Here is a 21,553-nt window from a genome sequence, read left to right as displayed (position 1 = left end):
GGATAGGTGTTACCTCTTCTCTAAATGTTTGATAGAATTCACCTGTGAAGTCACGTGGTCCTGGACTTTTGTTTGTTGGAAGATTTTAATTTCAATAATTTCAACTATTTAATTTCAATAGTTTCAATTTCAATACTTGTGATAGGTCTGTTTATATTTTCTAATTATTCCTGTTTCAGTCTTGGAAAATTGTACCTTTCCAAGAATTTGTCCATTTCTTCCAGGTTGTCCATTTTATTTGTATATAGTTGTTTGTAGTAGTTTCTTATGATCCTTTCTATTTCTGTGGTGTCTGTTGTAATTTCTCCTTTTCCATTTCTAATTTTATTGATTTGAGTCCTGTCTGTTTGTTTTTCTTGATGAATGTGGCTAAATATCTATCAGTTTTGTTTATCTTCTCATAAAACCCACTTTTAATTTTATTTATCTATGATATTGTTTTCTTCATTTCTATTTCATTTATTTCTGTTCTGATCTTTATGATTTCTTTCCTTCTACTGATTTTGGGTTTTCTTCTTTGTTCTCTAGTTGCTTTAGGTGTAAGGTTAGACTGTTTTAGATTTTTCTTGTTTCTTGAGGTGAGATTGAATTGATATAAACTTCTTAGAACTGCTTTTGTTGCATTGCATAGGTTTTGGGTTGTCTTGTTTTTGTTGTCATTTGTTTCCATGTATTTTTTTAAATTCTTCTTTGATTTCTTCAGTGATCTCTTGGTTATTTAGTAGTGCACTCTTCAGCCTCCATGTATTTGTGTTTTCTACATTTGTTTTTTTCTGGTAATTGATTGCCAGTCTCACAGCATGTGGTCAGAAAAGATGCTTGATACAATTTCAATTTTCTTAAATTTTCTGAGACTTGATTTGTGACCCAAGGTGTGATCTACCCTGGAGAATGTTCCATGTGGTCTTGAGAAGAAAGTGTATTCTGCCACCTTCGGGTGGAATGTCCTATAGATATTAGTTAAATCTATCTGTTCTATTGTGTCATTTAAAGCTTGTGTTTCCTCATTTGTTTCTATGTGGATGATCTGTCCATTGGTGTAAGTGGGGAGTTAAAGTCCCCTACTATTATTGTGTTATTGTCAATTTCCCTTCTTATGGTTGTTAGAATTTGCCTTATGTACTGAGGTGCTCCTATGTTTGGTGCATAAATATTTATATTTGTTATAACTTCTTCTTGGATTGACCCCTTGCTCATTATGTAGTGTCCTTCCTTGTCTCTTGTAACAATATGTTAGTGTCTATTTTGTCTGATATGAATATTGCTACTCCAGCTTTCTTTTGATTTCCATTTGCATGGAATATCTTTTTCCATCCCCTCACTTTGAGTCTGTATGTGTTCCTATGTCTGAAATTGGTCTCTTATAAGCAGCATCAATATGGATCTTGTTTTTGTATCCATTCAGCCAGTCCATGTCTTTTTGTTGGAGCATTTAATCAATTTACATTCAAGGTTATTATCAATATACATGTTCCTATTACCATTTTCTTAATTGTTTTGGGTCTCTTTTTTGGTGTTTTTTTCTTCTCTAGTGTTTCCTGCCTAGAGAAGTTCCTTTAGCATTTGTTATAAAGCTGGTTTGGTGATGCTGAATTCTCTTACTTTTTGCTTGTCTGGAAAGCTTTTGATTTCTCCATCAAATCACAATGAGATCCTTGCTGGACAGAGTAATCTTGTCTGTAGTTTTTTCTCTTTCATCACTTTAAGTATACCCTGCCACTCCCTTCTGGCCTGCAGAGATTCTGCTGAAAAATCAGCTTATAACCTTATGGGGATTCCTTTATACATTATTTTTTGCTTTTCCCTTGCTGCTTTTAATATTTTTCTTTGAATTTAATTTTTGTTAGTTTGATTAATGTGTGTTTTGGTGTGTTTCTCCTAGGGTTTTTCCTGTATGGGACTCACTGCAGTACCTGGTCTTATTTCCTTTCCCATGTTAGGGAAGTTTTCCACTATAATCCCTTCAAAAATTTTCTCATACCGTTTCTTTTTCTCTTCTTCTTCTGGGACCCCTATAATTCGAATTTTGGTTAGCTTACTGTTGTCCCAGAAGTCTCTGAGATTGTCTTCAATTCTTTTTGTTCTTTTTTCTTTATTCTGTTCCTCAGCAGTTATTTACACCATTCTGTCTTCCAGCTCACTTATTTGATCTTCTCCCTCAGTTATTCTGTTATTGATTCCTTCTAGTGTAGTTTTCATTTCATTTATTGTGTTGTTTGCCTCTGTTTGTTTGTTCTTTTGTTCTTCTAAATCTTTGTTAAACATTTCTTTTATTTTCTTAATCCATACCTCCATTCTATTTCTGAGGTTCTGGATCATGTTTACTATTATTACTCTGAATTCTTTTTCAGGAAGGTTGCCCATTTCCTCTTCATTTATTTGGTCTTGTACGTTTTTACCTTGCTCCTTCATCTGTGACATATTTTTTGTCATCTCATTTTTTTTATTGATTGGTTGGATTGTGTTCCTGTCTTACTGGTTGTTTGGCCTGAGGCATCCAGCACTGGAGTTTGTAGACTGTTGGGTAGAGCTGGATCTCAGTGCTAAGATGAGGATCTCCAGGAGACCTCACTGTGATGAATATTCCCTGTGGTCTGAGGTTCTCTGTTAGTCCAATTGTTCAGACTCAGAGCTCTCACTGCAGGAGCTCTGGCCCAACCCTCAGCTCACATCCCAAGATCCCTCAAGCCATGCAGGGTTGAGAAAAAATGAAAAAAAGGAGCAGAAAATAGCAAAGAGTAAAAAATAAAATAAGACTAGAAAAATAACAGATATATTAGAAAGATAAAAAATAAAAATACAGATGAAACAACAATTGGAAGGTAAAACAGAACCACAATAGTGAAAAAGAGGAGAAAAAACAAAAAAAAGCCAGAAAAGGCTCTCACTGTGTGGGGCCGGGGCTTAGGAAGGGGCCCACTTCTTCCCCCTCATTCCCCCCACATCCTATTTGGTCACTCGGGGGTTCCTCCCATCTCTTTGGGCACCGAGGTCCCCCAAAATTGTCTGGTGGGTGCCCTGGTTGTGGGGAGACATGAACTCTGTGTTCTGCCCCACCATCATCTTCACAAAAGCAGCTCTAAGAGGGAAGTTTACAGCAATACAATCTTACCTCAAGAAACAAGAAAAATCTGAAATAAACAACCTAACCTTACACCTAAAGCAACCAGAGAAAGAGGAACAAACAAAACCCAGAGTTAGTAGAAGGAAAGAAATCATAAAGATCAGAGCAGAAATTAATGAAATAGAGATGAACAAAACAATAGAAAAGATCAATGAAACTATAAGCAGGTTATTTGAAAAGATAAACAAAAATGATAAATCTTAATCACACTCCTCAAGTAAAAAGGGAGAGGGCTCAAATCAATAAAATTATAAATGAAAAAGAAGTTGTAATGGACACCACAGAAATACAAAGGATCATTACAGACTACTACAAGCAACTATATTCCAATAAAGTGGAAAACATAGAAGAAATAGACAAATTCTTAAAAAGATACAAACTTCCAAGACTGAACCAGGAAGAAATAGAAAATATGAACAGACCAATCACAAGTACTCATATTGAAACTGTGATTAAAAAACTCCAAAAAAACAAAAGTCCAGGACCAGATGGCTTCACAGGAAAATTCTATCAAACATTTAGAGAAGAGTTAACACCTATCATTCTGAAACTATTCCAAAAAATTGCAGTGCTTGGAACACTTCCAAACTCATTCTATGATACCAACATAACCCTGACACCAAAATCAGGCAAAGATACCATAAGAAAAGAAATTTTCACGTCAATAGCACTGATGAACATAGATAGAAAAATCCTCAACAAAAAACTAGCAATCTGAATCCAACAATACATTAAAAGGATCATACACCAAGATCGAGTGTGATTTATCCCAGGGATACAAGTATTCTTCAATACACACAAATCAATCAATGTGATACACCACATCAACACAGTGAAGAATAAAAACTATATGATCATCTCAGTAGATGCAGAAAAAGCTTTTGACAAAATTCAACAGTGATTTATGATAAAAGCTTTCCAGAAAGTGCGCATAGAGGAAACATACCTCAAAATAATAAAGACCATATATGACCAACCCACAGCTAACATCATACTCAATGGTGAAAAGCTAAAAGCATTTCCTCTAAGATCAGGAACAAGACAAGGATGTTCACTCTTGCCACTTTTATTCAACATAGTTTTGGAAGTCCTAGCCATGGCAATCAGCAAAGAAAAAGAAATAAAAGGAATCTAATTTGGAAAAGAAGAAGTAAAACTGTCACTGTTTGCAGATGACATGATACTATACATAGAAAATCCTAAAAATGCTACCAGAAATCTCCTAGAGCTCATCAATGAGTAAAGTAAATTTGCAGGATACAAAATTAATACACATAAATTTGTTGCATTTCTATACACTGGCAATGAAAGATCAGAAAGAGAAATTAAAGAAATGATCCGATTTACCATCATATTAAAAAGAATAAGATACCTAGAAATAAATCTACCTAAGGAGGCAAAAGACCTGTACTCCAAAACTTTGAGATGCTGGTGAAGGAAATCGAAGATGACACAAACAGATGGAGAGATATACTATGTTCTTTGATTAGAAGAATCAATATTGTCAAAATGACTATACTACTCAAGGCTATCTACAGATTCAATGTAATTCCTATAAAATTACCAAGGGCATTTTTCACAGTACTAGAACAAAAAACTTTACTATTTGTATGGAAACATAAAGACCATGAATAGCCAAAGCAATCTTGAGAAAGAAAACTGGAGCTGTTGGAGTCAAACTCCCTGACTTCAGACTCTACTACAAAGTTACATCATCAAAATAGTATGGTAGTGGCACAAAAACAGAAATATAGATCAATGGAACAGGATAGAAATCCCAGAGATATACCCATGCACCTATGGTCAATTAATCTACAACAAATGAGGCAAGACCCTACAATGGAGGAAAGACAGTCTCTTCAATAAGTTGTGTTTGGAAAACTGGACAGCTGCATGTAAAAAAAATGCAATTAGAATATTCTTTAACAGCATACATAAAAATATCCCAAATGGATTAAAGACCTAAATGTAAGACCGTATATTACAAAACTCTTAGAGGAAAACATAGGCAGAACACTCTTTGATATAAATTGCCGCAATATCTTTTGGATCCGTCTCCTAGAGTAATGGAAATGAAAACAAAAATAAACAAATGGGATCTAATTAAACTCAAAAACTTTTGCACAGCAAAGGAAACCATAAAAAAATGAAAAGACAACCTACAGAATGGGAGAAAATATTTGCAAAGAATGAGACTGACAAGGGATTAATCTCCAAAATATACAAAGAGCTCATGCAGCTCAATATCAAAAAAGCAAAGAGCCCAATCAAAAAATGAGCAGATCTAAGCAGATGTTTCTCCAAAGAACATATACAGATGGCTAAAAAGCACATGAAAAGTTGCTCAACATCACTAATTATTAGAGAAATGCAAATCAAAACCACAATGTGGTATTACCTCTCACCAGTCAGAATGGTCACCATAAAAAAATCTACAAACAAAAAATGCTGGAGAGGGTGTGGGAAAAAGAGTACCCTCCTACACTCTTGGTGGGAATGTAAATTGATACAGCCACTATGGAGAACAGTATGGAGGTTCCTTAAAAAACTACAAGTAGAACTACCATACGACCCAGCAATCCCACTACCGGGCATATACCCTGAGAAAACCAAAATTCAAAAAGAGTCATGTACCAAAATGTTCATTTCAGCTCTATTTACAATAGCTAGGAGATGGAAGCAACCTAAGTGTCCATCATCAGATGAATGGATAAAGAAGATGTTGCACATATATACAATGGAATATTACTCAGCCATAAAAAGAAACAAAATTGAGCTATTTATAGTGAGGTGAATGGACCTAGAGTCTACTATACAGAGTGAAGTAAGTCAGAAAGAGAAAAACAAATACCGTATGCTAACACATATATATGGAATCTAAGGGAAAAAAAAAAAAGGTCATGCGGAACCTAGGGGTAAGACAGGAATAAAGACACAGACCTACTACAGAATGGACTTGAGGATATGAGAAGGGGGAGGGGTAAGCTGTGACAACGTGAGAGAGTGGCATGGACATATATACACTACCAAACATAAAATAGATAGCTAGTGGGAAGCAGCCGCATGGCAGAGGGAGATCAACTTGGTGCTTTGTGACCACCTAGAGGGGTGGGATAGGGAGGGTGGGAGGGAGGGAGACGGAAGAGGGAAGAGATATGGGAACATATGTATATGTATAACTGATTCACTTTGTTATAATGCAGAAACTAACATACCATTGTAAAGCAATTATACTCCAATAAAGATGTTAAAAAAACACACAAAATACTAAAAATAGAGTTACCATATAAGTCAGCAATCCCACTCCTGGGCATATATCCAGAGAAAACCATAGTTCACAAAGATACATGTGCCCCAATATTCATTGCAGTATTTACAATAGCCAAGACATGCAAGCCACCTAAAAGTCCATATATAGAGGAAAAGATAAAGAAGATGTGGTACACATGTACAATGGAATATCACTCAGCCATTAAAAAAAATGAAATAGTGCCATTTGCCTCAACATGGATATACCTGGAGATTATCATACTAAGTGTAGTAAGTCTCACAGAGAAAGACAAGTATCATATGATACAACTTATATGTGGAATCTTAAAAAAATGATACAAATGAACTTATTTACAAAACAGAAACATACAGATTAGAGAATGAACTTATGGTTATCAGTGGGGAAGGTAGAGGGGGAGGCATAGATTGGGAGTTTGGGATTGACTTATACATACTGCTATATTTAAAATTGATAACCAACAGGGACCTACTGTATAGCATAGGGAATGCTGCTTAATATTCTGTAATAACCTAAATGGGAAATGAATTTTAAAAAGAATAGATACATGCATATGTATAACTGAATCAGTTTGCTGTACATCTGAAAATAACAACATTGTTAATCAACTATACTCTAATATAAAATAAAAATTTAAAAAAATATAAACAGAATGAACATGAAAAAAATATGTTGAGTGAATGAATAAATGATAACTACAAATCCCCTTAATATGATATAGCTAAGTATTGATAGTGAGAAAAGAGGAGTGTGAGTTCTTCCATCATTCTGCTTATTCAGGGTAACATCTACTCCTATTTACAGATTTATTGTTACTATTACTATGTTAGACCAAATCTTTTATTCGTTCAACAGTGTTTATTGAGTGCCTGCTGTCTGCCAGACACTATTCTAGGAGTTGAGAATCCATCAGTGAAAAAAAAAATGTATTAAGAATGTCCAAATCAGATAAAAACACATTATATAAGTAGTGGTGTGTATATATGAATGTGTTTGTGTGTGTAAATGTACATGAAGTGCTTCAGAAAAGTCTCCTCTGTAAAAAAAATTATAAAAAATAATATATGTATATGTTGAATAGGCATTTTCATTCTTTGAAATATCTCAAAATGCATTTGTTTATATATACTGATATTTTTCATTTTATGTCAAGTTATATTAAATGGCCAGTTTAAAGAATTACTAATATTATAGTCTCAAACTGAGCTAAACTCCTATTTTATAAAACAGATTGGTCAGTTCTAATGAAATAGTTTACTTATTTATCTATACACATATAAACTATGATTGCTTCTCTGAGGTCTGGGAAATGAATGCTGATCTTCAATAGGAATTTTTATCTACTGAAGTGTAGCGTGTGATGACATACCCAAATGACTTGATTTATACTAGAAATGAGAAATGTCAATGTGTGTTTAGGAGGCCTAGACCTATATTAAATGAGCATGTGTAAATGTGTGCATGTGTGTGTGTTTGCACATGCCTGTCCCTGTCCCTATTTCTATCTCCAAATGCCACCCATCTCCTAGAAGCCATCTTTAGCTGTGATTTCTCCGTGTGGGTCCACATGATAGTCATTAGTATAATTCCTCATCAGCCTATTTTTCTATTGTTCTTCGTGCTGGTTGTAACAAGCCTCTGCCCATCCCCATCTTCTTCTGGAGCATCTTGTGAGACGTAATTTGCTCTACAAATTGTAATTTAATTCAGACAGACAATAAAAACCCTGGGGGAGAGTTTCTCATTCCTTTCATTCTGGGGTGGCCATTTTTATTACTGCAAACACATGTTCTCGAAATACACATTACAGCAAATTTGGTATGGCTTGCGAGTTTTTCACATTTCTCTGATTTCTTATACAGGCACTGTCATGGCATACTTTTAATACCATGGATAAAACAGAAGGAATAAGCCTCTAAATGTTTTGAAACGTTTGGATGCTTGTTTTATTCTTGGCAAATCATCTGAATGATAGTCTCAATTTTATCTTTGGATCATAATAAATCATCAGAAAGCTGTGTATTTAGACCAAATTTTCTTGACATCCCTCTGACTCCATCCGATATAGAATATATTTCTTTGAGTAGCATTTTGGATTTTTGTCCTGGGCTTTGAGTAAGGGGTAACTATGAGAAATAGAACCTGCTTCTTCACTTGCTGTAGGAGTTCTGGGAACAGTTATTATCCACAGCTTAGGCAGAGAGGAAAAATATTGTCTGCATCTCAGATAACCATGATATTGTAGTACCTGATTTTCTTTCCAAGTAGTGTGGAATACTAGAATGCTGTGAAAAGGGTAACAAGTAAAGCTATCTGACCCCCAATTATTCCTTAATGTATTTGATTACACAACCAACTTTTTCTAACTGTGTGGACAAAGGAGATTCTGGATTCTACATTACCCCGATCCCGTTCACCCAACAAGGCTCCATGTTAACTGAGTATATTTTCTTTGTTTGTTTGAAACAGTTACAGTGTTAATGATAATATTCAATATATAGAATCCATGTTAGATAGCCTGATGTACCTCATTTACACCAGGTGTGTTCCTGATCCCTGGATCAGATGGGTTCAAAGAGGAAGCCTACTGAGCAGAATTTTAGGAGATGCTGAGGAACATAGTCTATATAAATTCTTTTGATATGTTGTCTACATAGTATTTTAATCCAATATTTTTAGTTGTGGTCAAATTATCTTTGAGATACTAAAAAGAGAGGGCAAAGAACACCAACAAGTTGGGCTACTATAAGAATTGTCTGTATGCTAAAGTAAAAACTAGTTTTTATCACTTGAAACTAGACTTAATAAATCAGCTGTGGATGAATAGAAATGAGTTTATAAAAATCAGATTTAACATATTCGAAGAAAAGGAGGAGTTGAGACATTTTGAAGGTAAGCATTTAAGGCCTATGTGAAACCTTAAAATTATACAAGTCATACATCTTTGTAAGAGAAAATTTGGAAGATACAGATTAACACAAATATCTCCTTACACAGAGCTATTAGCTTCCAGATATATCCATTGATATTTAAAGTATGTGTGTATTTTGATTCTGAGGTTTGAAGAAGAGTGGTGGGGTTCAAGGGAGCCTATAGTCCCCTCACTTGCTCTTAATCATGAATCTGCATGTAGCTAATGAGTTTTAGCATCTCTGCCTATAAGTGTCTGGGGAGGAGCTGGAAGTGTAGTAGTGTCCTTATGTAGGAAGGAACAAACACTGAGTTTGGTGGAAGAATCAAGGGCAAAGCAATTTTCTACATGCAAATGAATTATAGCTTGCTCTATATCAGCACTGACTACCCTTCTATGCCCCACCTTTCACTTCCCACCCCTTCAGCTACTTTTGCAAAACATCACTGAGTTCATTTGGGGGCCAGATTTTAGTTTTGATATATTGTGGGTGATCCTGAATTTTGTTTGTATTTTTCCTCATTACTGTAGATCTATGCATATGTCTTTGAAAACGTCAAGTCTGTGCGACTGGAAGCACTGCTCTTATCCTTGCTGAGCATCGTGGTGCTTGTTCTGGTTAAAGAGCTGAATGAACAATTTAAAAGGAAAATTAAAATTGTTCTTCCTATTGACTTAGTCTTGGTAAGTATGAATCAACATTTAGCATTCTGCCCTGCAATGTTTGCAGTTGCTGTGGGTAACCTGCAGAGGCTCACATTATTGTCTAAAGTAAGCCACAGCTAATCCTGTCTCTCATTAAAGCAGGGCTAATTTGTGTGGCTATACATTAATGTAAAGACAGGAAATATGTTGAGTCAATAATTTTAAAAAGGAGGCACACGCGTTTTCAATTTTCACAGATGCCTGTAATTTTTTTAGGTAAATAAGAAAACATGTAGCTTAAGATTTTAAATAAGGAGACATTTCTAAGGATGAGACCCAAAATATCTCTGGCATGATTTTCCTAAAGCAACAAGAAGTGATACCACATCCTATTGATATGTTATTTGTATGGTATGATGCATAGAAATATTATCAACTGACAAATGTCTGTTAATGATTGATAAATTTATTGACACTGTTTTTATTGACCCAATTTTGCTTTATTAAAGGATACTCATGATTTTCACTAGCCAGGGCTGATTCTCTAAGATTTTTTTGTTGTTGTTGTACTTGGCAAAGCAACAAATCGTACTTTGCTCCTAAGACTTATGGCATTAAAAACTACATTTTGAAATTTTAAGTGCCTCTAATGGGAACTCTTAACTAAACAAAGCATTACATTGAAATGTTAAGCCAACCACAGTCTACTAACTTACTTATTATTAATTGGTTTTAGCTTTTTAATGGTCTTTGGGTTATATACATGTATTTGACAAGTGGTGCCTAAATAATTTCACCTATTGAAATATCCCTTCATACTGTTGAAATGGTATAGTATAAGGCTAGCACATTGGCAACTGTCTCTGAGGGATATGACTTTTTTTCTGCATAACTAAGATGGATGACTTCTCTCCATAATTAGGCCTTGTATAATTTGTAGAGATACATATAACATATGTAATCTATATAATGTGTGTGTGCTTGTATATGTGTGTGTATTTCAAATAAGCCAGACAAGTGGAGGGTACTATGGTTATTAGTAGTTTTCATGGAGACAACTGTGAAACATATTTTATTCCAAAGTCCTATAGGTATTAAGGAATGCTTATTATATCCTGGGAAGCTTGATTATATGTTTCATGAAACCAGAAATTGAAAATAACCTTGGGGAAGAAGAGTCTTAACTCTTTTTATTCAATACTGAATAAAACACTGAATAAGACAGTTGTTCATTCAATACAAAAATTGTAAGAATTATCCTTACAAAAAATAAAAGGTACTCCTTATACAGTGTTGCCCCTAATATGTGTAAGACCTAAGGCAAAAATAATAATGCAGGCCCAAATACTTGAGTTATAGATCAAAATGTTAAATAAAATAGGTTCTATTTTCCTATCTTGACTAAAATACCTTAGTGATTACCTTGAATGTCAGGTTAAAATAGAGAATTCTCCTAATCCTTTGGGTTCTGCTAGAATGTGGCAGCAAGGGGAAAGCCAGTCCCTTGTCCTGCCTCTTCTCTTCCTACTTCAGCTCTATCCCATATACAGTGGGATTCATAAGTATAAATGTGGATACCCTTGCCCCACAACTGTCCCTTGGCCTTTCCTTGGGCTACACTGGAAGGATAGACCTGGGGAAGGTATTCTGGAAGTAGACTTGGAGCCATTTAGGCAGGAAATTATAGATTCCTGACGATTCAGGGTGTGGTCTAGAAAGAGGAGTCCAGGTTTGAGTTGGGTACCTCCCTTTGCCCCTACAAAACTCCCATTTTATGGGGAGAGCTACAGTAGGAGGATGACCAGATTAGAACCCTCTAAAGCACTGTCTGAAAGACCAAGTTAGTGACTTAGATTACTTAATTTTTGTGTATTAAACACCATGTATTCTTCCATTTTCAATAAGGATCCAGCATCTTGTGGCTATGGTGTATTTTCTTTTACAGCTCACAATATTTTCTGACTTGATATAAATATTTCATGAAAATTATTAGCAATTAAAATTTATTAATTGGCTTAGAAATTTTTGAATACATTAATACTTCTGATTCCAACCTAATAGCTGAACTTTTAACTACTACTATATTCTGTAGAAAATACAATTATAGCACAATATTTATAAAGTTTAAAGTATAACCTGTAGAGTTTTGCTGCCTTTAAAAAATATCCTCAAGCCTCTTTTGCTTTTTAAGTCTATTCGATGTTTTAAAAACTTCTATAAATTCAGTTAAGTATCATCACAGAGAACAGAAATACACAGGAAAAATCCCTACAAAATAATATTATTAGGCATTGTTAGATATTCCTTATTTTGCTAGTGTGATTTTGTTATATCTTTTTTCTGACCATGTATATGGTAAATTCGTACTTTAAATGGGTAATTAGTGTGTCTCTTTTAAACAAAAAAGTGTAGTATATAAATAGTTATACCAAACTGATATGATAACCATGTGAAATTTACAGCACCTATTAAATTATCAGAAGAATGAAAAAAGAATGTGAAAATGGATAGAAAACATTAAGTGGCATGGCTGGTAAAAACAAATGCTGAACAGAATTCTGAATATACATTTTAAAAGTGATCATGGATATTTGCAAACACTTGGTTTCACTTATTATATATCATTATATCATATAACAGAGGGTCAGGCACCTGAGACTCCAGGGAGGTAATTTCAAAAGTATCAAGTTTGACACATTATTAACTAGGATATTTTACTTCAAGAAATAGCAAAACTCAAAATTCAAAATTATTCAAGGAGACTGTAAATCATAATTGATTACTAACCTACATTAGGAATATTGATGCAACATCTTAAACTCTTAGGTGGTTGCTGCAATGGAGGGAAAACGTTCTGTGTTATAAAGCATCCCTTCATATTATAAGAGACAAGTATTTAGGTTGGATTGTGGTATCTGTACATACACAAGCATGCACGCATGCACACACACACTCCTATAGTCTGTGTTCTGCTCCTCTTCAGAATCAGACACAATTGGGAAGGATATAAGAAAAGTTGTATTATTATAATGCCATTTAATTTTTGAGACTGCAAATTAAGTGCTGTCAAATCTCAGAGGGATTTTTTGATTTTTAAAATTCTTCTTAGTGTTTAAAAATCTGTGCCACTGCTATATTACTCGAGAAAATCATGGGGCACATGAACAATGTTTACTTTTAAAAATAGTTTTAAGGTGTTTGAGAAGCCAGGAATAATTTTCTTTTTCTTTTTTCAAATGGAACCACACAGATTATTGCTGCATCATTTACTTGTTATTGTACCAATATGGAAAACACATATGGATTAGAAGTAGTTGGTCATATTCCAAAAGGGTAATGTAATCTTTTTTTTTCTTTCTTTTTCTTTCTTTCCTTCTTTCTTTCTTTCTTTCTTTTTTCTTTCTTTCTTTCTTTCTTTCTTTCTTTCTTTCTTTCTTTCTTTCTTTCTTTCTTTCTTTCCTTCTTTCTTTCTTCTTTTGTTTTCTTTCTTTCTTTCGTTTTTTGATGGAGGAAGCAACTGGAGGTAGGTGGGTATGAATTTCATTTCTTTCAAAGGCTCTCTATGGGACAAAATTCCAATTAATTTCTATTTTACAATGATAGAAACAAACAGTTCACAATAAAGAAAAAAATAACTTCTTAGACTGGTTATCAATTACTTAGGAAGTTGATAACTATTTTATACAGCATCACTTCAGGTAAAAGATTTGGAAATTATATGAATATTATTTGAAAAAGAAAGCAAGACTTTGAATTTCCAAATTAGAGTCATGCTCTAGGATATAGTCTTCCCTATTCCACTCACATATTCCTATGACTATTTTTATTTCACTTAAAACATAGTAAAAATACACAAGCATCATCTGAAATAGCAAACCTATAGGAATGAGTGGTGTACAATCGTGAAAGAGAGGGTGGAAGTGGAGACGAGGGCATGTTTCCCACCTGTCTTAAAGCCTTCCTCAGGACACTAAGAGGAAGATTAACAAGAAGAAGAAGTGTTCACCCTAAAAAGACAAAATGTTGTTCCAAATACAGCCTGAAAGAAAATAAAGTCATCTTAGGGGAGAAAGGGGATGTCTCTTTTAATGGGCTGTACTATACACAAATATTTATAAATTTGGGACAAAGTTAGAGTTGCTGAGTCCTCTATATTTTTATTTTCCAGTCCCAAAGTTTGGCTTCTAACTGCATTAAAATGGAGGGACAGTAGAAAAATTCTCATAGATTAAAAAGATAATTTAAAAAAATCCTGTCTTTAGCCTTTATGCTAAAGATATAGGCTAATAGTGATTATTGGAATCAATTTGTGTTTTCTAAAGGGTTCTCTACTTTTCACCTTCAAATTTAGTTTATTGTTTTTTTCTCTAGCTTAGTTTATCATTATTAATAATTAGGCAAGCTCAATTTTTTATGAAACAAAAGTTCTTATAGTTTGAAATGGTAGCACTTTTATGTATCATATATCTTAGGGCTTGTAATGGTACAAATCAATTTGACTTGGGGATAAACTTGAGGGAGTGGGTAAAAAAAAATATGCCTCTCCTCCATCCAGTCTAATTCTTCTTTATTTTGAGTAACCTTTCCAGACCCATCTTCTTAAAGAATCATAGGAAAAACATGGCATTAATAAGAAATGGAGCTGAGGTTGAATTCATTTTGTGATTTAGATACATTTCTCAAAATGTTTTCTCCTCTATACATTGCATTAGTGGTACTTGGTCTGGAGATTGTGGGGAGAATTAAATAAAACTGCTAACATGAAAGTGCTGAGCATTCAGTTTACATGCTCAGTATTAAATCAGCATGAATTAATTTACCTTTTTCTTCTACTTTTGCCCCAGAGGGTTTTTTTTAAAGAGGGGAAGTAAGTGTCACAAAGCATCATCAGGGATAAATAAACAATAACACTGGGCTCAAGTGGTTTTCCAAAAGACAATGACTGTGTATTAGTTGGAAGAAATATTTTAAACAGTTATTTAAAACTGAGAAACAGCTAACTGTGGTCCTGTATTTTGCAACAGAGTGTAACTGGACACTTTATAGATATTTTTCTTAACATGTGATACATAGAGTCAAAAAACAAAATTCAACTGAGTACATTTAGAGGTCTTATTGACTTTGTTCAACAATTCCTTAATTGAGCAGCAACCCATCTAGCAAATCGAAAGGAGCCCTGAAGAGCTGTACAAAATGAAAGGCTTTTATAGTCAGAAGGGGAAGAGCAGAAAAAGGAAGTTTCTAACAAAGAGTGGATTGTTTCAGGCAAGGTCACTTTCCTATGTGGGACAGAAGGGCAAATTACCTCGCTAGTGCTGACCAGGTAATTCTAAATTGACTGGCTAAGGTTACATTCCTGGGAAAGGCTGAAACTGCAGTTAAATTAGGTAGTTTGCTTAAATTCTTAGTTTGCTTAAATGGGGCTTAGCACAAGTGACTCCATTGTGGGCCTGTTGTCTCTTTTTTAACAATAGTTAAGTGTACTGTGAAAGAATCATGTTAAAAAACATAATTAAGATTATAAACTCAATGGAAAATTTAAGGATTAGCTCAAGAATCGTAGCTCACAGTAAACTAATGTTTGCATACAGCACTGCAGTATTCAAGGCAGGAAATACAGTTTCTAATGCCAGCCAAATAAAAGTTTAGGAAGATTCAATGAAAGAATGCTCCAGATTTGTTTTTGTTCTGATACAGGAAATTTTTGTTGAGTCAAATTTTCTGTGCTATAACCTGAATTCTCTGGGAGTGAATGCCAGTTAGACGCATGGAGCTGTCCTTCTGGTGTTCTTTGTGATTTTGCTTTTCTGCTAAATAATGTTGAAAACAAAAGGCTTCTAAGGGTAAGATTGCTTGGTTTTCTCAGTGATATTTCATATATTCTATGTAAACTTCAGAGTCATTGCCATAGTTGAATTCACTGCAAGTTGTTACAGAAATAACATGAAAGTTGATGAGTTCAATATGGTCTTTCTTTCAACAGAATTCCTCCACCTAGAGCTCCCCCAATGAACATCCTCTCTGCAGTAATCACTGAAGCTTTTGGAGTGGCACTTGTAGGCTATGTGGCCTCACTGGCTCTTGCTCAAGGATCTGCCAAAAAATTCAAATATTCAGTTGATGACAACCAGGTGGAGTACACCCCAACCGCTCTCCACACCTCTCCATAGCTATTGTATCACTGTACGGTGTACTCCCAGATCCTGAAAATGTTGAACTTATGAAAAATACAACTTTCCTAAGTGTATAACACAAATGAGTAGAAGAAAACAAAAGAAAATATCTAAGTCATTCATAGAAAGGTGAAAATCTGACTTTCGTGGATTGGTTATGGTACACTCTGGTTTTTAGAGAGGGGCATCTTGATGATTTGGTTTTAGGAGAGAATCTAAATATATTTATCATTGCATGCTGACTTAAAAATTTTGGATTTCAAAATACAAAGAACACTAATATTACTCTTCTTAGTAAAAAACTAAAGGTTGCAAGGGTCTATTCTTAGAATACCAAAGGATGAAGATTTTATTGAGCATGTTTCTGAATCTACCTCTGCTAGTGTCTTGTCTCAAGCCCTGTGGCCCTACATTTCTGCACAGGCCTGCAGAGATAGCTATGGAATAGTGGTTAGAATGCCAAAGTACCTATATCTAAATCTCACTCTGAAATTGTTTCTGTGCCCCAGTTTTGTCATCTGTAAAAAAGCAGATTTATTCATTCAACAGATGTGTATTGAACCCTACTATTTACCAGGTACTGGCCTAGGAACAAGGGATACAATGGTACATAATGCAGACCATGTCTTTCCTCATCTCAAAACCTCCCAGTGGCTTCCCATAGTACTCAGATTAAAAGCCTATTACCAAGGCTTACAAGGCCATACTTGACCTTGTCACCATCTCCTTTCCTCTATGATCTCATATTTCTTTTATAGTTCTAGCCACACTTACTGCCTTGTTTTTCCTTGAGTTCACTAGTCATGTTTCTAGCTCAGGACATTTGTACTTGCTGTCCCCGTTTCCAGGAATTTTGTACCCTCAGGTAGCTGCATGCCTCCTTTATTCAAATGTTCCCTTCTCAGGGAGTCCTTCCTTGGTAAGCTAAAATCCTAAATTCCAAAATTTTCCACTCCCTTCTCTGCTTTACTTTCCATATTCATCTTGTTTATTGTCAGCATTTCCTCATTAGAACTCCAGTCTGTGAGGGCAGGGATTTTTGTCTGTATTATTTACTGGCAACAGCAGAAGCAGGAAAACATTAGGAGGCTTTTGCAATAATCCAGATGACACTTGATGACTTGGACCAGGATGTAGCAGTGAAGGAGATGAGAAAGGGACAAATTCTGCATTGGATGTGGACACCATCTGGGAAAAGGAGTAGTCAAGACTATCTCTAAAGCTTTTGGCCCAAGCAACTGGAGCTTGAGACAGGGAAGGATGTGGGAGAACCAGGGTGGGAATATATAGAGCATAGACTGATTAGGTAAGTTTGAGATACCTGTTAACCATCCAAATGAAAATGCTGAGTGGCTATGTCAGTCTGAAATTCAGAAGAGTGGTCTAGGCTAGAGATATAAATTTGGGGGCTGTCAACGTGTATTTGGGTAGCTAAGATTAGAGAGGGAAGTGGTCCAATACCTGTGATTGGTTAGATGAGAAGGAACCACAAAGGAGACTGAGAAGTGGTGGCCAGGGAGGTAGGAGAAAACCAGGAGGGTGAGAGGTCCTAGAAGGAGCCTTTAAGGAGGAGGAAGTGAGCGACTGTGTCAAATGCTAATTTTAGGCCAGGTAGGGTAGGAATTAACCATTGGATTTAGCACTGTGGAAGTCATTGGTGGAGTGGTGGGAACAAAACCTTGATTCTAATGTCCTGAAAGAGGAGAAATTGGCAACCGATACAATAAATACTGTGTACTTCCCTATAAGGTTGTTATTGTTATAAGGATTAAACAATGAAGTGCTTAGAACAGTTTCTGGCTCATTGTAAGCACTCAGTAAATGTTAGCTCTTCTTAAAATAATGGTTAAATTACGACCAGTGGAGAGAACATAAATAGAATACAGAATAAGTTTCATTCCATGACAAGTTTTACCTGTGGTCTCTAAAAGTTGATTGTGATTAGGAAATGATATATTCTCCTATTATCATTCCTGTAGGAACTTTTGGCCCATGGCCTCAGCAATGTGATTCCTTCATTTTTCTTCTGCATACCAAGTGCTGCTGCCATGGGAAGGACCGCTGTCCTATATAGCACTGGAGCAAAGACACAGGTAACTTTATTTTCAGCAGGGACAAAAGAACTGATGGGCCTTTACTCTCCTTGGAGAGTGGGAAGAATGAGCTTCTCTCTAAAATCCTGAGAATATTTTTACGTCTTCAATTTCTTAAAACTAGTATCAAGGAATTCTATCTCTTCTCTTTCTTAGGAAAGATCCTTAAGAAGCTGAATGATTCAACGAGCAGACAAAAAAATCCTGTATTAATGGCAGCTTTATTGTTGTCAATCTTTGAACAAATGCTCCCTCTAGTGGTGTCTCTGATTGTACTTTTTGCTAATCTAACCACTCAATTTGAAATTTTAAAATTTTTGTTCACTTCCTTTAAATAAAATGAAAACAACTGTATGAAAAATCAGTCCTTGACAATGACATTCCTGTCTATAGAGATGTACATGTATGTAAATGAATAATACGATGTCTGTGCACATTTCGGTTTAAAGAAACAGTTATGTATTTTTAGGAACTCAAATCAATTTGACATTTGAGAACCTTTTATATACTAGTTATTATGCTTGGTACTGATAAGATGTCGATGGTAGTAATAAAGATGTTTCTGTGATGATGATGATGGTGGTGGTGTTGGTGGAAGCATATATCAAGTTATATGCATGTCATACATTTTATATAAATGAACTCATTTAATCTTTTAGGTACCTCTATGAAGGAGATGTAATTATTATGCTAGGATTCCACATGAGAAAGTTGAGGAAAAGAGGGTTAAACTAACTTGTCTAAGTCACAGAGCTTGTAAGTGGTAGAGCTGGGATTTGAACCCAGATAGATCTACTCCAAATCTTGCATTCTTAACTACTGTTCTATACAAGAAAATTCATGTATATGTTAATTTAATAAATTAACATTAACAGCTAACCATTATAAAACAATTCACACTTATTTTAAATTGGAGTTGAATGAGAATTTATAAAACATTTTATGTGATAATTTAAACATTTATTAGGAGTTTACCTTATATTAAGTCCTTTTCAGGGGTTGTAGAAGAGTAAATTTGAAAAGGATATGGTTCTTGACATTGGGGGCAAGTGGCCAGAGAAAGACGGGTAAATGAACATTAAAATATTGCGTAAAATTAACGAATAAAATTTGATGAACGTACCATGGAGCAGAGGGGAAGCAGCAACAAATTCTGAATCTATGATAATTTGACATATTATTGCCACAACTCATCATCAAAGATGTGTAATTCTCATTCAACATTGTTTTACATGACAATTTGATTTTTACAAAGTTCGTGATTTAAAGCATAAGTTCATCATGTGTATTGGCATAAACATTTTTGCAAACTCTCACATACTTGTAACCTAAATTTGAATGTTTAATACATAGTATACTCAAGTATCATTCCTTACTCTGGAGACTCTTCTATCTATAAAATTCTAGGATTCTATAGTGGTTTCCACCTAGTTTCTTACAAGGATGAGTGTGTTAGATTTCCTCTCATCATTTCTGCATGGTATTCTATTCATCAGACTTCAGAAGAAACAAAAGGTACCTAACAAAACACTAGTTCAGGGAAACAAAGCTTGGCAGCACAGTATTTTCATGCTGATCTGCTTGTTGAGATTGTCGCTAATCTGCTCAACAATTCCCATTAAATTGCACAGAGAAGGAATCTGATTTACTGTGCATACCCAAATCGAGGATGCTTTCCCATGGTAGTCATTTTGGCATTAAAACTATTAAGTTTACGTGGAGATAACTGACATGATTTGAAGAAGGCTCTGGGTGAGCCAAGTCTTAAAAGTTTTGTTCTAAATAGGCTGTGAAACCAGTTTTCTATGTGACAATACTTCACAAAGCAATCCCTTAAATAGCTCTGTCTCTCCTAGGTACTAGACTTATACCCAGTAAGTTAATCTAGAAGAATTAAAACGCTTCCACTTTTAGGCTAATAATAGCCAATCAAAATAGCAGTGGGAACCACCTTGCATTTGTCAATTATTTCACCAACTGACTCTTTCTTGTTCAGAAACACTATTAGTATTTCTGTAGAAAGATATCTTTTAAAATACAAATATGATCTTGTTACTTCCTCCTAGAGCCCATAAAAGGTTTTACGTAGGTCTTAGAATTCAAACCTTTATGTTACCAAAACTGAGTGCTTTTGAAGCTAGCAGAAGTTGGTTCACGTAGTTTAAGGAAAGAGGCCATCTCCATAACATAAAAGTGCAAGGGTGGCTTCCCTGGTGGCACAGTGGTTGAGAGTCCACCTGCTGATGCAGGGGACACGGGTTCGTGACCCGGTCTGGGAAGATCCCACATGCCACGGAGCGGCTGGGCCCGTGAGCCATGGCCGCTGAGCCTGCGCGTCCGGAGCCTATGTTCCACAACGGGAGAGGCCACAGCAGTGAGAGGCCCGCGTACCGCACAAAAAAAAAAAAAAAAAAAAAAGAATTAATGAAAAATGAAAGTATCTGATAATTATAATTATAAAACTAGTCAATTTTGCTGATACTTTTACCAAGTCCAAGCTTGCTCTGCTCACCGCACGACAGGCCAATAAATTGGGAGACGAGGTGTTGAGGCAAGGAATAGCGACTTTATTCAGAAAGATTGGCGTCTGAGAAGATGGCAGACTAATGGAAATATTCAATTTCTCAGATCTTCCTCTTGGTCTGGAATTTGACCAGTATTTGGGAGACATTTCATGACCAAATTTTGTCCCACAGCACTGGGAGGCTCATCCCAGATCAGGCAAAAATTCTTGTTGATATGCCACTCCAGGTGCTAATTTCTGGATTAGGCCCTGTTGATAATTAAAGATTCTCTGAATCCTCTGTCTTTCTAGTCTATTGTGATCCAAGAAATGTTTTCCCTTATTGCTTCTTCCCATACTTAGAATCATACTATTACAATTATTATATAAGAGTCATAAATGTGATCTATTTCCTCAGGATGTTTAGCCATCATCAATTTTGTTGGAGGCTTGATTACACACTGTAAGAGACAGCAATCTTATAAAATAGACAGGATATAAGTAATGCAGGTAGTAACATTGACAAAGTCATAGTGCAGCAGGAAGACACAAAGCATAAACAATTTGGAAACAAAGAATAAGCAAAAGCAATGCTTAATATAACTGGTTGTAATCCAGTTACAATAAACCATCAAGTCCACAGGAGAGCCAGCTGGAGAAGCCAAATTCAGGCAGGATCAGGTAGAGAGAAAAAGATAAATGTTTCATCTTTGTTTACAAGGGTATACTTCATCAACTTGTTGTAGGTCATAACATAAGAGAAAAGGTTTTTCTGGAAAACAAAGGTTAAGGCTAGTATATTTCCCAAAGTCATA

General features: G+C 35.2%; 1 protein-coding gene across 1 annotated transcript in view; it reads left to right on the top strand.

Moving 5' to 3' along the window:
• The window catches only part of SLC26A7 (solute carrier family 26 member 7), a 181,446-nt gene that overhangs the window by 98,864 nt on the left and 61,029 nt on the right, over positions 1 to 21,553 (top strand). Inside the window, exons 5-8 of the mRNA XM_067712815.1 lie at positions 9,856 to 10,008; positions 13,220 to 13,302; positions 15,953 to 16,100; positions 18,122 to 18,235. Coding sequence (XP_067568916.1) covers positions 9,856 to 10,008; positions 13,220 to 13,302; positions 15,953 to 16,100; positions 18,122 to 18,235 — 498 coding nt within the window. The remainder of the gene's footprint in view (positions 1 to 9,855; positions 10,009 to 13,219; positions 13,303 to 15,952; positions 16,101 to 18,121; positions 18,236 to 21,553) is intronic.

The sequence above is a fragment of the Pseudorca crassidens genome, chromosome 17, assembly GCF_039906515.1.
Source record: "Pseudorca crassidens isolate mPseCra1 chromosome 17, mPseCra1.hap1, whole genome shotgun sequence".
NCBI lineage: Eukaryota > Metazoa > Chordata > Mammalia > Artiodactyla > Delphinidae > Pseudorca > Pseudorca crassidens.
This window is presented reverse-complemented; position numbering and strand designations above follow the sequence as displayed.